This window comes from Protopterus annectens, chromosome 6.part0 (genome assembly GCF_019279795.1).
Source record: "Protopterus annectens isolate FY-2018-M chromosome 6.part0, PAN1.0, whole genome shotgun sequence".
NCBI lineage: Eukaryota > Metazoa > Chordata > Ceratodontiformes > Protopteridae > Protopterus > Protopterus annectens.
In genome coordinates, this window is record NC_056737.1 from 1,927,685,329 (window position 1) to 1,927,707,400 (window position 22,072).

At 36.5% G+C, this 22,072-nt stretch overlaps 1 protein-coding gene across 1 annotated transcript in view; it reads left to right on the forward strand.

Annotated features, from left to right (window-relative positions):
- Positions 1-22,072, forward strand: part of VIL1 (villin 1) — a 397,885-nt gene that overhangs the window by 165,679 nt on the left and 210,134 nt on the right. Inside the window, exon 7 of the mRNA XM_044075234.1 lies at positions 2,749-2,951. Coding sequence (XP_043931169.1) covers positions 2,749-2,951 — 203 coding nt within the window. The remainder of the gene's footprint in view (positions 1-2,748; positions 2,952-22,072) is intronic.

Genomic DNA, 22,072 nt, shown 5'->3' on the forward strand with positions numbered 1-22,072 from the left:
GGGGTTTGGAAATCAGAAATATACCAGTAAGGATCTTTCATATTCAAGCTGCCATTTAGGACCCCACATTAATAATAATGAAAGAGACTGAAAGACAGCCATATTGAACTTACTCACCCTTGGGTACTTCTTAAGATGGGACAGATACAGAATTTGGCTCCACTGTCTTCATTTTGGGTACAAGCTGGACTAAAAACTTGCTGGTTTACAAGCAGCACTTTTCTTTGCCATGTTCTTGAGAGGAGGTCCTACTGTAGAATGCAGAGTCATGACCATTTTGCAATCTTTTTTCTGGATCAGATTTGAACAAAATTTCTCTGTTGTACCCCTTTTATCAGTAAACCTTTCAAACATTCTAGAGAGATGCCTTTCTGAATGCTTAGGGATTTTGCTATCCTTCCTTCTACTGTAATCTGTCCTTATAAGGAAGGGTGAGCTATGAAGGAACGAGGCTCACTTTAAGCAGAGTTTGAGAAATGAAGGAGCCCATCATAAAACGCTTGTTTGTCAGAACTAAGACAGATGGAACTAAAATAGGTCTGGCCCTTAGAATCTCCTATTCCATCATTTCATTGTTTATGGATTGACCTCTTTCATATACATCTACAACTCTTTTGAAAGAAGGGATACTGACTAAAATGCTTGTTACTGTGGAATGGCTATTCTTCCTTACCATTTCTTCTTGAGGCTATGGGAGAAATCTGGTCACTTAACCACAACTTATTCACTCAGTGAACGGACCGCTCATTTTCAGGAGGTTTTAACTAACTCCAGAGTCTGAAGACCTTGAAATTAGTTATATTAGTTAGGGGGTCATGGGTCACATTCTTATTTATCAGCCACAAGAAGAAGATCATATTCAGCTTGCGAATCTGCTGGTGAATTAAATATGGCAAGATACTCCATTAGTTTCACCTTCATTTTCCAAATCATGCATAAAGTCATTATCATCAAAAAAGAATAACTGCTGAAACAGTGAGATTTCTGATTTTACTGATGACACTGGCATTTAATCAAACCTGTCTCCTAACCATAATAACAGTAACTGTAGATCTATAACAAAACAGACTGCGTCATTGCCATATTAATAAATCATACAGAAGCATTATATATGCTGTTAAGCAGTAGAGGTTAGCACAGTTCTTTTATCACCAGCATCAGTCAGTATATTCAAAGAATTAGCACTGGAACAGCTGTTAGTCAAAAACATTAGCATATTTACTTACAGAAGTATTTACAATAAAAGTCAGATTTAGCTGAAGCTAAAGTAATATTTTGATAATGTAAAATTATTTGTGTTAACTGTATAAACATGACATTTATATCATTGTGGGCATCATTTACATCCTACTCTAGCCCTTTCAAGTCAGCTACAACTCAGTATCTCTCTCTGCAAGATTAACAGCTGAGGGGTTGCTTCTCTAACTGCATACAGATTTATTTACAGCAGTTTCAAGGCATTTTCTTTTCAGATATACAGGTTGTTGACAATATATGACTTAGTAAACCTGATGACAGTTGCACACTTTGTAGCATCATTCTTTCCCCAACACATGCTTCATACCTAAAGATTGGTTTAAACACTACTACTGCCTGGTGTTTACAAAATAAAAAAAATGTCATACTGCATCCTTTGGAAACAAAATGGTCCCAGTTAACTATTTCATTGAGAGTCAGGCATCAAAATATAGTGTGTGTTATTAATCAACATGTCACCATAATTGCCCACAAAGCCTACAGGGACAGTCAAAGAGATAACCTGTCACTCAGGGGAAGTCATTACTAGCCTATATATATATATATATATATATATATATATATATATATATATATATATATATATATATATACATCACTAATCTTCCTAGTTAAGAAGCAAAATTTTAAATTCTTAAGTCTCCTAATTATGCACTTTGTCTGATTCCTTACTAAGAAGATGAATGACTTCAATAACCTAAATTAATCAGAAAAACTTCAGTCATTATTTTTAAGTATTTTTAACATCTCCTCAGGCATGGTCTGTACCTTGTATTCTGGTTCTCAGTGGACCTCTGCTATTTGAAAACCTGTGCCTGGAATGGACAAATATCTAGAGCCAATGCCCTCTGTATATTACTAACCTTAATATCACCACTAGTATTAATACCAGGTATGACAGCTTCACCATTCAGTGACTCTCATGTCTCATTTCAAGTCCTATAAACAATATTTAATCTCAGCCATGATATGCTGAAATTTAGTTAACAGTCTTATATGTACCCATTATTTGAAGGTATTTGACCTACATGCAAATTTTGCTGCATTATCAACAATGTTTTAACACTATTACATAGCATTGCAGTGTGTGTGTGTGTGTGTGTGTGTGTGTGTGTGTGTGTGTGTGTGTGTGTGTGTGTGTGTGTTTATAAATATAAAAATAACTACATATATATTTAAAAATTTTGTTACTTAATTATAATGATAGAAAATAATCTGTGTTTTCATATCACTTCATGCACAAAATATTTCCTCAAATAACATAACAAATTCTTCAGAACAGACCCAGAATATATCTGATAATGTCCAAAAATGGGAGGGGGTGGGTTGATTCCAAATCATACTCCTTTTGAGCCGGTCCTCTTTCTACGTTGTTGAAATTTCACATGCTGAACTTTTTTTTTTTTAATTTATTCAACTGCTAACTGTACAGATTTGTGCACGATACCCAAAAGCAAAAAAAGTTATTAAATAATGTCATTTTTATTACAGGGAATGAACTTAGCCAAGGACATCAGGGACCGTGAACGTGGCGGAAGAGCTCAGATTGGTGTGGTGGATGGAGAAAATGAAGGCGCATCTAACGAGTTAATGAGGCTACTCAAACATATGCTGGGAGAGAGGAAGGAGATCAAAGCAGCTATTCCTGATGACATCGTGGACCAAAGGCAGAAATCCGTGATCAAGCTGTACCAGTTAGTATACAATGATATCAGAACTGTAAAAAATTCACAGAGTAACACTGAAGGATTACGTTCACTATTAAGTCACATAGGATTATTGCATCAGTAATGATTTTAGTATCTTAGCTCACTAGAAAAAAAAATCTGGTGTATAACTGTTACATGCCATACCTAGTGTTTTGTGTTAAACAAGAAGCTGTTCAGTGTTAAATGTATACAAAATTTGAATATACAATACCAGTTTATGGTGATGATAACTGCTTTGGTCATACATTAAAATAATATTGGTACACCAGATCTTATACAAACATTTTGTTTCTATGAAGGTAGCCACACTGTCCTCAAAAGCAAACATTATGTGGGAGTTCTGTTTCATTCTCTGAATTAAACCATAAATATTGTCTATACTTACTAAGAAAAGTAAAACAGCATGCTATCTGCACAGATCAATGAAATACATAGCTAAGGTCACACAGGTTAATAATTTAACAAATTCAAGATTCTTCCTAACTTGGATAAGAACCTCTATTTGTAACATGAGATGTGATCATGAGAAAATCAAATCCTTACCCTTCTTGTAATAAATTAAGACTTATTTGTTTTTCATGCATAAAAGCAGTCAATTTTTAGAAATCAAAATTGAGCTGTATATTTTTAGCATCCTTGAAAATATTCTGTACTTACAAATCAAGAGTGAGCAGGCCTACCTCAGGTCACATGACATAAAGAGGTCTGTTTTTAGTAGGCAACAGTATAAAGGCAGTATCTGTACTTATCTGATTTAAATAATGCTTATGTTTCTAGCCACAAGTCTGTGGATGTTAAGCAGATAGATATGGCACTGACTCTACTACTAGTGCTCCAATGCTAGTAGCTTACGGCCAGCCCTTAGGAATAGCACCACTCAGACAGGGACAGCTTTCCAAGATTTGTTTTAACTCACTGAGAAAACACACTGCTGTTTGGCATTCTGTAAAGAAAGTGCCATGCACAATTTAATTTCCAGGTTTTCAGCTTGGACCAGCACATCACCACAAAATCACAGAGCCTTTGAATCACAGTGGGTGAAACCGAGCTGGAAGCCCAGAAATGTTGAACTTTCAAGGGTAATGGCCGCAGTGCCATTAAAAACTGAACAGGGAGTCAATAGATGGCACCAAGAGGATTTGAAAGCTGCAGTCAGAGTACATCTGTGCAGGTCTGTTTGTAGTGTATATTTTTTTTTTAACTCTGGCAGGCAACCAAACCAGGTTTTGTCCCCAGTTTCACAAAAATGTGTCTAATTTTGCCTGTTTTTCAATTTTTAGCAGTAAAAGTAAAGGCTTTTGTGACAAATTATTGAGAGTCACAACATGCAGTCACTAAATATTGACAGATTTGAGCTTCAGCTGTCACGTTCTTGACCTGAGAACACATATGTTATTGCCATGCCTAATATTCTAGCAACATTATAAAATTATTATTGTAATTATATATTTATATATTATAAAAACAATATTAAAATCTGTCCCTGATTTTTTTTCTTTGTCCCTGACTCTTCAATTGGTGTGTTAATACATCAGTGTGTGGTTCTTATTTTTTTATTCATAACAGTTGTCATTCAGTGTGCAGAAGCCAAGTAGCTATAATAACTGAGACTGTCTGTGGAGGAAAATGGGTCTATATTATAAACACAAAAGATGTAAACAGCGAATACATCTACATCAACATATAAAGCAGTACTTCAAGACTCAATGGCTATTTCCTTGCGATAAGCCTGACTAAATATTTGGTAACACTGGGGTACCGTTATTATGTTGTTGATGTATATCTACTGTACTGTAATTTAGCTTACCAGACGATAGGCATGTTAGATTATTTAACCTACACTCCGAGTGGCTAATAGACTGTTTTCAAATTGCTTGTAATTGTTCTTTAGTGTGTACTATGTCAATTTTGCCTGTATAACTTCCTTTGGAGCTTTTCTCCCCGGGCTTCCACTGAAAATGGACATGTATCCAGTCGGACTATCCCGGTCAACAAATATAAAATAAAATAAAAATAAAATAAATAAATAAAGGTCAATGTACAAAAAGAGCGAAATACGTAATCGGCAAAAATGAAACCGCTGAACGTATTTCATCAACTAACAGCGCCATGCAGGTAAGCTCAAACTAACTAAATAAAATTAAATTAACACACCCCATGTAGGGGGCTGTGCCCCCCACACCCCCCTACTTAAATATACCAACTCCAAGACCGCACTATAGTGGGGAAAAGGATATATTTCCTCATCTCCACGATCGCCCTGCTGGCCAAGCAAATAAGTTCAGCATTTTCATTTTCGCCGATTACATATTTCGCTCTTTTTGTACATCGACTTTTATGTGTCGATGTAGATGTATTCGCTATTTTGAGCTTTTGTGTTTATAATATAGACCCAAGGAAAATTGTTATTTTTTCTTCATTATTCTGGTTTTGCGTGACTAATGTGATTTGTATGAAACAACTTGGAATACTTCAAAGTATGGCAATTGTATCTTTGGCATAAAGTTGAATACACGGCATTATTTTTTATCACAATCAGATGTCTGAAATATTCATAGATGTATCTGTAACTGCTGGGTTGGAGATGGGGATTTCTATGGAAGAAAGTAATTGAACCTGTCTTATCATTTGCTCAGTTTAAATACTCACTAATCTTAAATATAATACAGTTTATCTGATCTGCAAGTATAAAATTCGTAGAAAATTAATCCAATGAGAAAGTTTAATATACCAGCAAAGAAATTACAATTAATAAGTATGTGTGAATAAATGGACATGTTTTTATAAGAATTATAGTAATGGCAACAGTCTGATGGTGCAAAGGCAGGTCAGCCATCTGTGCAGCCGACAACCAGAGTTTGAAAATTAACTTGCTCTGCTGGTAGATAAGGGAAGTTGTGGGAAAACCTGATGCCTATGTGACCTCAAATACAGAACAGAAACCAGCTCTGTAGGTCTTCTCAGGATAATACAGCAGAGTGACAAAAAATTTCTGATATCATTACACTAGCCGTTATCACAGCTAGGGTAAATGACCAGTCCACTGATATGTGCAAACATGGTTAATGTGTCAGCCATTCATATATTAATAAATAGACTTTTTAACACCAAGAATATACAGAAGATTAATAAATCAAAATGCAGTCTTTTGGAAATAGTATGAAATGTAGGTGTCATTATAGATAATAAGCTAAAATTTGACCTACATGTTAACCAGTTGATCAAAATCATCAACAAAAAACTAGGATCACTTTACAGAATAAAGCCTTCCTAACCCCCCCAGCCAAAGTTGCCATAGCTCAGTCTCACCTTCTCTCTACTCTTCTGTATGCATCCCCTCTTCTCTCTAATGTTAACAAGACTGTCATGAACAAACTCTCAATCTGTTATAACCACATTGCCAAGTTTGCCACTGGGCTGCCTTTTAGGAGACCAAAACTAAAGCCAGCAACTGTGAGCTGTATAAATAATTTTAATAAAATAAAAAACAACAAGAAATAACAGACCAGTTTCGGCTATGGCATTAACCTAGCCTTCATCAGTGTTAGTTTACAAAAGCATCTTGAAGTTTTTATATACATTTACAAATAATTAATCATAAGATTTCATTGGTAAGCTCATGAATATTCATGAACGTTACAGATCATAAATATTCATTAAGACCAGGCTGGAACAGTCCACCTAATTTCACAATCCATTTTTTCTCTTTTGCATTTAATTTACTGTGCCATCCAGATTTGTTGGATTTGTCACCTACTATTTTATCAATAATGGTGAAATGAAATGTTGCTGTGGTATGTTTTAAAGTGTGTTTATAAAGGGCTTTGCTCATCCTTTTACATTTAACATCACTAAGGTGTTCAGAAATGTGTAATCTGAGAGGTCTAGATGTCTGTCCTATGTAAAATGCATGGCAGCTACAGGAAGCCATATATATGATCCAATCTGTGCTGCAGTTTTTGGTCTACTATGTTGTATTGAGCCGTGCAATCTGTTCCGTGCAGGGGAATTATTTTTGCATGCACACTTCTGTCCTGCTGGTCGTCTGTGGTCTGCTGTGTTGGTAGAATCTGTACCAGATTCACCGGATTTACTGAGCTCTCATTTATGCTATTTTTCTACCTTTGGCTGGACAGGATTATGTGCCTTTCAACATTAAGGGACTTTCCGCACATTCGTTGACTGTGGCTTACATTTTTATGTTGTTTGGAGAATTCTTTTGTCAGTCATTGAATTTGGAGTGTAACGGGGCCTTTTTCAACTTATGCTTCTACAAACTACAGCGGGTAATACACCACGCCAAGTTTTTTGTAAAATCCTTACATTTGGATTACATTGAAGGTGTATCGGTGCAGTTATATTTTGGCAGTATGTTCCTGGTCGAATAACACCATATTTCTAGTGCAACGGGAAGATGCGGTTTCATTAAAAAATGGCTGTGAGTATGCTTGGGTGAAACTCTGCATTTATATTAGCATATTGACCCTTGATGATCCGAAAGGGGCAAAAATGGCTTTATAAACACTATAACCATTTTGGGGAAACAATTGCACATAGTTAATTGAACTATTGGCCATTCTTCAGGTGCTCGAGGTAACTCTTTTTTTGCTTGTGTCCTTCATATTGTTATGGGGCTGTTTTTCGTGACACATTTGGAAGTTAGTATCTTCTATGGACCTGGAACTTAATAGTAACTCTGTCAAATCATGCAATTACAAAGGACTCATTTGTCTTCCTACTGTGTATTTTGGGACTACAGTACATACGCACATGTTTTTTGCTACAGTTTCGGGAACACAGATTATTTAACACCGATGAAATCTTATGATTAATTATTTGTAAATGTATATAAGAACTTCAAGATGCTTTTGTAAACTAACACTGATGAAGGCTAGGTTAATGCCATAGCCGAAACCGGTCTATTATTTCTTGTTGTTTTTTATTTTATTAAAATTATTTACGCAGCTCACAGTTGCTGGCTTTAGTTTTTGGTCTACTATGTTGTATTGAGCTGTGCAATCAGTTCCGTGCAGGGGAATTCTTTTTGCCTGCCTTTTAGGACACATCACTGTATCAGTCTAATCCAGCTTGGATGGCTTGAACTACCCAGTCTAATACTATATAACCAATTGGTTATGGCCCATAAAATCATATATAACCCTAACAATACCCCTGCACTTAAAGATCTTGTCACCCTCTATAATAATCCAAGACCGCTGCACTCCTCCAATAGACTCCTTATTCAGATATGTAAAACTAATAACTCAGTCAGTGACTCACTCTTCGTAAATTCTGTAGGTAGATTGTGGAACTCTCTACCAGCTAATATTACCTTACTCTCTTCACTTGGTCAGTTCAAAACTAGGCTCAAATACCTCCTGGGAACAAACTGGCTATGTCACTGTATCAAGCCTGGTTAACCTGTCTGGAATGTGTATATCTGCTAGGTAGCCTACTATATCTGATTCTCTCACTGAATAACATTACCTGACAATTTGTTATAATGTTTGCTCTTCTAATCACTGAAAATATTCTATATGTAATCTGTATTGTCTGCCCATCTAATCTCTGTAAATAATATATTTGTTATTTGCAATATGTCACATGTTATGATGATTTGTTATTCCATGGAGCTTTTCTCCCCGGGCCTCCGCTGAAAATGGACATGCATCCAGTCAGACTATCTCAGTCAACAAATGTAAAATAAATAAATAAAATGTACTTAACTTTGATTTTCTGTGTGTGTGTGTGTGTGTGTGTGTGTGTGTGTGTGTGTGTGTGTGTGTGTGTGTGTGTGTGTGTGTGTGTGTGTGTGTGTGTGTGTGTGTGTGTGTGATACTGTCATCCCAGGGATGCTTGAACAACATAAGACACAGGAACATTGGATTTGATTACTTAATGTTAACAGAACCCACCTACAGTGTTAATTTTCCATAAGCATGACTGAGTTATGACTAAAGCAAAGATGATGGAGATCTGTGTGCAGCTAGTCTAGAAAAGTATTATGAGTCTGACATTAGGCTTGGAGGACAGCAAATAATGTTTCTTATGTCCCCTGCATTTCTTTGCCGGCAGAAATTTCATCCAGACCATTAATGTAGAGTTTGTAGATGAATATCCTTTTTTTTGTGGAAATAAGACACCACTAGGTTCATAACCCTGTATCCACGCTCCATGCACTGTCCAGGCTTGTTATTTAATGATGCTGAAAGGCAGAAGGATTACTTTGTACCATGGAAAACACAAAGATTCAGGAACACAGACGTGATGTCATACTTTTTATTAGACCAACAAAGGGTTTGTAATTACTTGAGCTTTCAAGCTGGCATGATCCCTTTGTTGAGTTATTACATCACATCTGTGTTCCTTTGATTGTGTTTTCTGTTAGTGGGCATACATGGCATATCTTAATTTCTTTCTTTATATCATGGAGAACACCACCCTGGCATGACAGCAGCTGTACCATGTGCTGTGTATTGTCTGTTGTCAGGAAGGCCTACAAGCATAGCCTGCCCAGTGCTGTGCAGAGATGAAGCCCTGAATATGATCCAGGACACAAAGTTCAGTTAGTGGCTCCGGCATGTAATGGGGTGGCAGTGAGCATGGGTGTGCCCATGTGAGGGGGGGGGTGCAAACTAGGCAGACGCAGGACTAGGGAAGATCACCAGGTTGGTAAGGAGTGAGTGGGCAAGGGATGGGTGACCACCCTAAGGCTTGGGGTATGTACATCCTCATAGACCACACCTCATGACTCACCTGCCTATGTGGATATCACAAGCCCACACTGGAAGAGGTAGAGCTTCTCACAAAAAAGCCTTTTCACCATTTTATAAGGCAATTACCCAATCACTGCTATGGTATGTTACTGTATATGCATACCCTTGGTTGCTGTAAACCCTTTTTAATATTTGAATGACTGACACAGTAATCAAATGTAAAAGCATAAGTTGTATTTTACTAGTGTGAACTAGAAGCTTTTCATAGATGAACAACACTAGGCCTTACCAATGCTTTCTTTTTGAGATATTTTTGATTTTTGTTGCATTTTCTTGGCCCTAAGGAGGAGCACCTACTTATAGCATGGCTTACAGGTCTTGAAAGTTGTTAATAAGCATGGTGACAAATAAGGAGAACAGAAGCAATCCAAGAATCAATCTTTGTGGGACTCCAGTACAAGCTTTTCCAGTAACAGAATAAGAACTTCCAATTTACCATTAGAGGACCTGTTATAAAAGCAGCTTTTAAACCAGCACAGTGTGCCTTCAGCAAACCTATTTAATCTAAATGTATCTATTAGTAATGAAAAACACTGTAAAAACTGCATTTTTAAATCATCAAAAAGAGATACAATTATCTCATATCATTTCAGCAGCAGTAAGCTTGGCAGTTTCTATGCTATTACTATCCATACATCCATGTTCTTCAGTCATAATTGACCATATTTCTTTACATGTTTCAGAACTTAGTCTTATACAATTTTCTCTAACAATTAGTTACCAAAAATGAAAAGTAGAGAACATAACTAATGCCAACAGTCTTAAAAGAGGAATTTCATATATGTTTTAAGCAGAGAATCCTAAGTACCAGGAGAACTGTTTGTCTGTACTTAAGAGTTCATATTCCATCCAAGTACATAGATGAAGGCATTCAAGAATGTTTAGCAGAAAAGTAGCAGAATCTTGATTACTTGACTGGGAGTTTTCTGAAAAATAAATGTAAGGATAGGGCCTTCTTGACTTCCACACTAAAACTATTTAGTTCCTCTCAGAAACTCTTGGGTTAATTAAAGAGGAGTATTGGTTTTGTGTTGAAGTTAGTGGCATTGGCCACTTTAACCTCAGTTTTACAAAGGTGTCTCAGACTAAGGAAATATATTTGATCATCTCATTTCTACCAAATTTTCAAAATGAAACAGTGAAGATATTAACTTGTTTTCCTACAGGTGCTCTATGGGATTCAGACAGTGCTTTACTGACCTCTGTACATTTCAGTACTAAGGTCCAGTCATAAATGACTAGAGTATCTAGGACTATCTTGCTTCTTTCAATGGAATGTGGCATAACAGTGATATGGTGGGACTTGACTTAATCCTTTTGAAATAACACAAAGAGAGGCCGTGGCAATGGTCACTAAATGATTCAGGAAAGACTTCACAATAATATAAAACTCGGGCCTTGTAGTGGCAGTAACCTACTGCAGTGTGGTCTCATTCCCATTGGTGTGGGTATAACCTGGTGGTTAAGCAACCAGTTAAGCCTCTACCATAAAGTACCTGATCACTGACTAGAAGGTTTAGTGTCAAAGACTATTTTGGCCCTTATCTCACACCCTGTCTCATTTTCTAAGACCTGGCTGTCATTACTAAACTGAAGAAATATTATTTCAGCCAAGGTGGCATGGGATTCAAATCTAAGCCATGATTCAATTGCATCCAAAATGTTAGGATCATGCGGATAGAGTAAAGGCTCAAGTCGATTGATTTCATTAGAAATATTTCCTGCATTCAGATAAGCGACTGTCAAGCAGTGGTTGATAATTTTGTAGGTAGGTTGTCCATGTGTGTAGGAAAGCCGGAGACTGAGAATTACTGGGCTTAGCTCAATGTCATCCTCTATGTAAAATTTTACAGCTCTACCATTCCAGTGACAGGCCATCAGATAAGTTTCTCAGGAAAGCATGCTTGCTTTAGACCCAAGTTCATCCAAATATTTGTTTCAGGTAGCAGCAATATATTTATGGAGTTTTGCCACCACCAGTACTTTAGAGACTGGTTCTGAAAAATGCTACCATGTAACTGCTTTCTTCAGCATCCTCCTTAACCTTTTCCAACTAATCCTTCTTTTTTTTACAAGTCCCAGTCTTAGCAAGTATCAGTTTAACTTATAGATGTGCTAAATATATCTGCTTACATACTTGTATCTTACTTCTACACATAACTGTGCTTTAACACTAAGTATAACTTATGTCAGTGATGGCAAACGTTTTGGGCTTCGCATGTCAGAAATTCCGAAGATGCCTAACTTGACTTTGTTAGCGTGTCACTTCACCAAACAAAAATAAATAAATAATAAAATAAATAAATAAAAATAAAACAACATAGCTCTCAATACATCAGGGATAATTCTCAACAGAATCAGGGACAAATCTAGAAATAAGAGACATGGACAGTTTTAAGCTACTAGTACTATTAATTTGAGACACTGACAGAAACAATGAATGTGAATTAATATACATTTTCTGAAACAAAATAAGTCTCTAAATCTAATTATTGTCATTAAGTGTAAAAAGTTGCCAGTTTTAGGAGGGATTAAAAAGGACAGTTGAGAGGAGTGTAAAGCAGCACACTCTTAGAAATGCAGACTACTTGCCCTTTGCAGAAGTGTAACCATGAAGAGAAAACAGTGTCAGCACTGCCCTTTGCAGACTCTAGCAAGACAGTATACCAGAATAGTCTTTGAGGCTAATACCTTCCTCACCTCTGCAGCTGTATTGTTGAACTGACTCCTGGTACAAATAATTCAGTGCACTTCACATGAGGAATGAATGCAAAAGCATTTTCTTTGGTAACTCGGGTGTTGGTGAACGCTGGTGTGTCACCCAAAACATCATGGCGTGTCACCTTTGACACATGTGTCATAGGTTTGCCATCACTGACCTATTTTCTGCTTTACAAAAATTGTTAGCTGCTACACCTGTATCACATAAATATCTTGCAAATAACTGTTGCATATAGTCTTTGCCACTCTGTGATCCAGATCATGTCTAAATGTCTTTTAAGCTACCCACCAACCTGGTTAACAAATGGGATAAGTAAATAAATAAATGTGAATTAAAAGAACTAAGCACAATTCAAACATGCTTCATACAAAAGAAGTGGCAGAGATTAACACATTGACATATATGGAAGTGGGGGCAAAGTGCCTATACTGGAATACATGGGAAGTGCCCTCGCACTTGACTGGTATTCTCCTTAAGATTATTTCTAGAATATATGTCTGGCAAAGTTATATGGTAAGAAGCCACTTAAGGTAATTACCTTAACTGAGAATGAGATACAAGCTGAACAGAACAAGATAGTGAGGATGTAGCTAACCTCCAGTCCACAGTGGTTGTAGGTGCTACACCAAAGGGATCTGAGTTAAAAGATGAATGGTCTGAGGTACAACAAATGGTCATAGCGAAGTCACCCACCTGCAGCTGAGGCAAATTGCTAGTCTGCTGTGGTGGCAAAGGCTGTTTAACTTTTTCTTTTTGTGCCTTGAAGAAGTACTGGCTGTGGGACCAGTAGTCTGTTCCATGGAAAAATTGAAAATGGTGCCTCTTTCCCAGGGAAGATAAATAAAAATTGCAAGTAAAAGTACTAGTCCACAAACGTTACATTTTTTTGACAGAAAAAAACAAACTAAACATCATTTTCAAACACTATGCCAGTTCCACCAAGGAAAAAATAATCACAATTTCTCCACAGAAAATATAGTGTTAGTTAGTTAACACTATTTTTTAACTGACAGAAAAAAACAAGTGTTCCATTTAAAAGTATGTTACAGTCTTTGGACAGTCCATTAAAACACAACACTTCTAGCTTTAAAATAACTTTCCTAAAGAGGAAAGTAATAAAACACCAATAAATTTATAAAAATTTATTTTTTTTCCATAAAGAGAACATATCTGCCCAACAAAGGAAAGCAAAAGCCAACCGTCAATCCTCAAAAGCCTCAGAGAAGCATACTATTCAGTGGTAATAAAGCTCTGAAGGGCTTCACATCCACACGTCTTTTAGTCAGCTCAGTTTGAGCTGCTTGACAGTTTGTGCATGTGGAACGTGCCTTGAAGCTTTGGAAGTTGGCTAGCCATTCTCCCCTTCGTAGGATATAACTCATATAGCGTAGACTACTGCAGCAGTGATCAATATGATGAACATGAGGGTTTTTCTCTTTGCACTTTTGTCCCTCTTTCTCTGTTCTTGTTTTTATTATTATTATTATTATTATTATTATTATTATTACTAATCAGGAGAATGGTATTCTAAAGTCAAGCATTGCTGACTGATGGAAATCCTGAGTGAGTTAATAATTTTATAAGACACGGGGCAGAAATAAAAGGAAAATGAGGGATGTTCTACAAATCTCATGATTATTATACTGCCAGTAAGCATACCTCTCAACTGTGCAGAGTTTTGTAGAATCTCCCTGTCATTTCTCAAATTTTGTCCTGTCCTTCATAAAATATGGTAGGATGGAGTTAAGCAGAATATCCCAATAGAAAATCCATCCACTCAACAATGATTTAGCAGACAGACTTATTTTCAATACTATATGCTTGATTTACAGTGGGCACTCTGATTGAACTGTCCAATCAATTTGCACATTTCTGAACAGAAAGGACCTTTAGTTATGTAATTGATTTTTATTTGTTCTTCAGTTAAGCCCACTGAACAAAACTGGCCATTTTAAGGGTAAAGTAAGGGGGTCTATATTATGTGATCGAAGAATCTCTTCTTCAAACACATAATAATCGACACGTATACAGCGAATGCTGTAAACAGTGAATGGCCATGTCCTCAAAGTTTTTCCTTGGGAAAAAATTCACATGGCCGTAAAATAAAAAATAAACTTTAAAACACTAACTAAGTGGGGGGCTTCACCCCCCTACACCCCCCAATGTGGGGGCTGTACCCCCACACCCCCCTAACTAAATATACCAACTCCGAGATCACTCTACATTGAAGAAAAGGGCAATTCCGATAACAGCCAACTGAATTTTTCCCCAAGAAAGAAATTCAAGGACGTGGCCATTCACGGTTTACAGTGTTCTCTGTATATGTGTCAATTATTATGTGTTCGAAAAAGAGATTCTTCGATCACATAATATAGACCCAAGTAAGGGCATTTTATGAATAAGTGTCACACAGTTTATTATTAGAAACTGATAAACTCAAACCTAGGAATAAAGAATGATGTTTATTAACAGCTCATAGCCATCATACTCTGAGCTAAACTGCCATAAATGTGAACACCAAGAGTATAGCAGATATTAATACAAAGCAAACCTGACAAGGTACAGATATTTAAAACTTCAACTAATCTAAAAAAGAGGTACAATCAATTTAATAGAATTGACACTTATGAAAGATAACAGTAATGAAGTAAGTATTCGAAAGTTTCTCATACAGCAATTGCAAGTATAAAAAAACAAAGTTACTGCCTGATGTTGAAATCTACTCCAAGAACTGAAAGCACAGGTATTTTGGCAGCTTGCACCCAAGGGAAATATAGTAATGAAGCTAAACAATAAATACACCAGTGCTTAACTCAGAAATTTACAAGTATTAAAAAAGCTAATGGCTAATTCTGAATGAAATAAATAGTCCTTAACCTAGAGTAGAAAATCATTTATCATGTCATAGCATGCTGTGGAACCTACAGACACATTTCTGATATTGCATGACTTTGCTAACTACTGTTTTGCATGGGGGGGTGCTAGAGTCCAGTGCAACATTAATCCTGAGTACATTTGTTGAGTGACAAGGGATAGTAACATTCCGCCTGGATTTGTTACATTTATTGAAGGTATATTTTCTCATTTTAGCATGGGGTGTACGAAATAGTATGTTTTGATGCAACTGTTTTCCAGTTTCTTTTCCAGTAGCCAATTCCCAATAGATTGAAAGTCTTTTTTGGATTTGGTATTGTAACAGTTTTGGATTGGAATTAGAGACAGGGGATTAGAGTTGTTTTACCCCTGCAAAAATGTTTACCAGACAGTTTTTGTTGCTTGTGTTAGCCAATCTGTGTGGTCACTTAATAACTGGAGGTTATGCTGCAGGGATATTACTCCTTGGTCTTGATGCTATTTAGGGACTTTGATGTGTGTCGTCCTTCAGTGAGTAGTTGGGTCAGGATGAGGTGTTCTTTAACCATATAATGTGCCTGAGGAATGAAGGTGTGGACTGTCAAGAAACAGAGGTACTGTACAATGTCTTACTATTCCCTTGATTTAAATTCTTCAAATCATTTGGGTTTCTAATACCGTGATAGGAATGGACCCCATTCCTAAGTCAGGGTGTAATTAAAGTTCATGAAATTAATATTGTTTCATTCTTTGATGTTAGCCAAGTGCTCTTTGCAGCACCCGCAGTGTGCCCAGAATTGACTCCTTATGCAATTCATACAGCATTACCTGTATTGGTAACATATCTAAATACGACTATAGATTCATCTTTATTAGACCCATTGCCCCTACTACTATTGGAACTGTCTTGGTGTCCTTCTTCCACATTGCTCTCATTTCTGCCTGCAAATCTTATTATTTTATGACTTTGTGCCTCTCTAGATATGTGACACTGTAATCGTTAGGTGCATAGCTCTCAACCTCTAAGCACAAGAAATCTGGACATATCCAAAAGTAATGGGGGGACAAGGACACAAAAGTAAGGATAAATTTTAAATATTGCTCTTATAAACTTACAAAGTTTCTACAGTAAAAAATTTGTGTTAACATGTATTTTCTGAAGGATATGAAGTCTGAAACTCAAATTACTGTCATTATTTAGTGGCTTCAATCCTCAATGATTTACTAGAAAACCACAAATTTTAGGAAAAGGCCAAAAATATGAGCCAAAAATGTGGACATTCTGTGAAAATCCGTACAGTTGAGAGGTATGGGCGTAGCAGTAGTAGTTTCAATGATCAGTTCTACTTTTTCTTTTTTTCATCGTCTACTATATCTTTTTTTCTCACATCTGTTTTTTTTAATTGTTGGTAATTGGTGATTCCATGTGGTGTGCATGTCAACATTCTCTATAATGCTTTGTGGTTCATGTTTCCAATACTTCTCAGCTACTTCTATATTGTTGTGTTCACACAATTCCCAGTGCAACCATCTTGCCACATTATTGTGTCTTTCAGTGTACAGGCCTTCTGCCATGAGTGTATCACACCCAGCAACAAGATGTGTGACTGTTTCCAGTTCTGTTTTACAGAACATGCATTTGTCTGTTTCTTTCACATGTTCAATAGACTTTGTAAACTAACATGTACATAGTCCACTATCCTGGGCCACCAATTTTAACCTTTCATCTTTTGGATTCAATCCACCTCTCCTTAATCATTCCTGCATCAAATCCTGATCAACATTTGGTTGTTCCAGGAGATCTCTATACTTGCTACTATATTTATGGCTTTTTCACATTTCTTTTCTTCTCATCTGATCCTTCTTATATTCTTTCTTTGCTTTGGCACGTATAGTTGCTGCCTAATTTTTGTCTCCTTCTGGTTTGATTTCCATTCCTGCTTGCCACCTGAATGCTTCTGATAAACTAAGCAGAGAGTTCTTAGACTTCCTCTCCTCATGTTGTAAAACTTTCACTATGTTTGGATCTAATGAGTTCAGCAGATATGTATGCAGTCCCATGAATGCAGATCTATACCAGTAATCAATTTCGAGGAGACCCATACCTCCTTCAGATTGTGGAATATATGATCTTGGTATACAATGATTTTTATATATTATTTGATGAGTATGAAGCATTTTGCTTGTTTTTCTGTCCAATTGATTCAATACCTTTTGGGGCCAGTCATTCACACCAAAACTGTAAGTTAGAACAGTAAGACCATATTGGTTTATAGCTTGGACTTTATTCTTAGATGTCATGGCTGTTTTCAATACTAGTTTTAGTCTTCTGAAGTATTCCTTACTGAGTTTTATCTGCATTTGTTCATGCTTTATTGCCGATCCCTCATCAATTCCCAAATACTTATACACTCCTTTCTGTTCAAGTTCCTTTATATCACATTCCTCTCCTATATCGATAGTTTCTTGGCACTGCAAAGTGTCTGCTTTAAACGTTGCTTTTACATATTTATCCAGACCATATGTCATTCTTATGTCATCTGAAATAGTTTTAATCACTTTCAGTTGTGCTTTCATCTTCTCATCTGATGAACTATAGTCAGATTTAAGTTATCCATAAAATGTATAGAAGAAATCTTTAAGCAAAGTTGTTTTCTGAGAGCCAAATTGTAACCAAGACCTAATCTGCTAAGTGAACAACTTAATGGATTAAGGACAAGACAAAACAACAGCAGTCACAAAGAATCACCCTGAAATATCCCTCTTTGAAATTTTATCCCTGGGATAATAATTTTGTCCTTTATCATGTCTTAATTGCAAAGTGGTTTGTTACTGTTTCATGGTCACAATGATGTAATTGATCAATGTAGGCTGTATCTTATACATCTGTAAGCACTCCTTTGTCCATGAATGCGGGATGCTGTCAAATGCTGAAAAGTTCTAAGCTCAACCTCTAAGGGAATGACATGGAGCCATGAAATTTACAAGTTATTCAACATATTCACCCCAAAGTTCAACACACTTGGCACATCATGTCTGAAGTTTCTGTTACCCTGCCAAAAAAAAAGTCTGAAGTCTGGTCACTGAAATCTTGCTCCGCTACTGTAATCACCTCCGAATCACTCAAAACTGCCACCCTTTCAAACTTTTTTTAAGGTCTGTAAACAGGAAATAGTCATACGGAGCAAGATCTGGTGAGTAGGGTGGATGGTCTATGCATTCAAACCCCAATTTTGTCAAAACATCTATCATTTTACCAGCCTTGTGAACAGGTACATTGTGTTGAAAAAAGAAAACTACTTTCCGCAGCTTCTCTCTCTCTCCTTATTTTCTTCAAATGCCTCCTTTAATCGGCACAGCAAGCTACAGTAGTATTCTGCATTAACTGTTTGGCCCCATGGAAGACAGTCATTCATTACAACACTTTCTCGATCCCAAAACACTGTGGCCATGACCTTTCCTGCTGACTTTTGGGTCTTGAACTTGAGTTCAACCTGAGTGCTGCCATTGCATGGACTGTTGTTTTGTCTCAGGATCATAGTGGTATAACCATGCTTCATCAACAGTAAGTAGTCACTCTAAAATGTTGGCACCACATCAACGAAAATGCCACAAAATCAACTTGGAAGTGTCTACTCGACATCTTGTCACATTCAAACATTTCGACACCCACTTGGCTGACAGCTTCTACATACCCAGCTACTTATGGATTATAAACCCAACACATTCCCTGGATATCTGTAGTGTCTCAGCAATTGTTTTAGTTGATATTTGCTGATTTGCCAAAATCAGGTCATGGACATGGTCAACAATTTCAGGAGTTGGCACCATTTGAGGCCTCCCAGACCTTGCGGTATCTTCTGTCTCAAAATCTCCATGCTGAATGTTTGTATACCACTTCTTCACAGTTGAGTATGAAGGGCACTTGTCACTCAGTGTTTCCATCATACATTCATGGATTCCCTTTGGATTTTCTTCTGTAGGAGTAGGAATGGCTCAGAGTTCCACACTTCAAAAATTCCACACTTTTCATTGACATGGTTCAATCAATGATGTGAATCAATGTCAAAACACAGCATTATGATTCTGCAAATTGACACTTTACAAGATAAAATAATCCTCTTTTCAGCTACAGTGGCAAAATTTGAAAAGTTGGATGGGCTTAGAACTTTTCAGCACCCCCTGTATCCATGCCATACTTAGATTATTCCCCTTTTTACAACTCTCCATTATGGCTTTATTTAGCAGTAAATTATCCTTTGTTCCATATGGGTTTCTATGTTACCATTTGTTCTATTGCCATGACTGAGTTTTCTTCTAAATGACTATAAACTCTGTCTGCTTCAGTTCCAATATACATTATGCACATTGCCGGAAGACAAGTTATTGGTCTTCATTTTAGGATGGCTTACAGGCTTCACTCTGAAGGAGGAACATTGTTTTTCCTGTTGTTAACCAGACTGCTGTCTGTTCAGGATGCTCATATAAGTACTTCTTACTCAAGGCTAAATCTTTGTCTAAAGATGTTAATACTTTTAGCCAGAAGTTAGGTACCTCATCTAAGCCAGAAGTTTTCCAATTAGGAGCTTTTCTTAATTTTGTTTCAAATTCTCTAGCCTTTACCTCATCTCATTTCATATCCTATACATTTGAACTTTTTACTGTTTTTTTTTTATTTTTCTATCCTTTCAGCATCTTTGTTATGTTCCACATGGTTTTCATAAATACTTCTCCAAAATGTGTCTCTTTCTTCTTTCTTGCTGATGTTTCTATTTCTTTTGTTTTAGCTCCCAATATTCTATAAAACCTTTTGGGTCATAAATGAATTGCTTATTTTGTACTTTTATTTTATTGATATATCTTCTAAGTTTTTTTCTGCCTATGCTGGTATCTTTAATTTATTATTTGCAATAGTGCATGATAAATCCTGGTCTATTCTGATACTGTATATTGCTTTTATCCCATCTATCTTTCAAAGTGTTTTTGTTGATCTGTACCCTTTTCTACATTCTTCAGACAGTGACACTTCTTATCTTAATTTCTATATAGTTTTCTGTATTTGATGCTTCCATGATGGCATTTTATTTCTTCCATTCCTTTACCTTGTTACTCTGTATTTTTGTGGTAAGATTTTATCTGTTATAAGTTTAGCTGGACAGTAATATATCCTATTTACTTCTGTTACATCACATGAATTTCTGTTAAGAGTGTGGATTCCTGTGTTCATCTGTTTTACCAGACTTCAAACATTTTGGGTCTTATTTACTTTCTGTAATCTATTTCTTTCATCAATCTTAATATGTCTATCCATCTCTGTTAAATCAAGTAAATCTTCCCTTAGATCATTTTCTTCTAAACTGTGGGCACATTATTTGCTCTCTGTTTTTCTGTGGGCATTCTGCATAAAGTTCTAGAACACTTTTCTGTGACATATCCTATTCAGCTGCATCCTGCATCAGCTGTTGCTCCTTCATATGGGAACTCAGTGGCCCACCACTCCACAATAGTGCCTACGTCAGACTTGCCAACAGTTTCCTGTTCCTTCCCCTTCTGTGCAACTCCAACTGAACTTTTGTACTTGTTTTCTGCTGAAAGCACCAGAGCATCATCATGTGGTAAGTGATCAGACGCCTCCCTTTTGTCCATAAGTTGGGAACTCTTTGCTCCATCATGCTATGCCATTACCTGAGTTCGATTTTCTACAATAAATCCTTCACTTTGCAGGTTATCCATAACTTCAGTTTCTATATCATTAACTTCTCCGCTAGTAATCCTTTTTCCTTTCCCCTTTTGTTGTCTTATTTTTTGTATTATGAACTTTTCCATAGCCAGGCACTTTTGCCTGTATTTATCTTCAAATATCTTGGGTGTTTTTTTGTATTAATAAGTTTTGCTTTCTCCTTTTGCATAATATTGCATCATGTTAATTTTTTTTCTTTTTATCTTTCCCATGTCCATATTTCTTCTTCAGATGTCTCTGGTTCCACCTGTTTCTCCTTCCTTTGGGGACTTGTTGTTCCATCATGCTGTGACATAACCTGTGTTAGACCTTCTGCATTAAATCCTTCACTTTGCAGGTATTCCATAACTTCAGCTTCTATTTGTTCAAGTTCTGCTTCACTAATCTCCTATTCTACATTCCCCCTTTGTGTTCCTATTCTTTGTGTTATGAAATTTTCCATATCTGGGTGCCTGTGCCTGTATTTCTCTTCAAACATCTTTGAAGCTGCTTTTTGCATTGATTAGTTTGGTTTTCTCCTTTGCATAAATATTGATCATTTCAGATCTCTTTTTCTTTCTCATGTCCATATTTCTTTTTTACACCTTTCAAAAATCTCTGGATTTTGTTTTTTATATTTTCACACTTTCTCTGCTGCTTCTTCTTCTTCCAGGTGGCCCAAAGTTTGTTTGTCTGTGCAATGCCTTTCATGGATCCACTGTACAACTGAACATAAATTTTTATTGACAGTTTTTCATGTACAAGTATTTTCCTTTCCTCTAATTTCTCTCTTAATCTTTTTGAATATCTTCCATCTGTAAATTCTGGGCATCTTGCATAATAGTAACAATACATAATTTATTCCTTGTCCTCAATAGTCAACTCTATCATCCTTATAGCTCTTTCTTTTAGTTTTTGTGGACTACTACTTCCTTCTACAACAGGGGGACATCCTCCTCCTGAGCCTGACCTAACCCCATTGTAGGAATGTTCTGCCTTTTGAGGATTCTACACTGCCATTTTTTCCAGTCCTAGC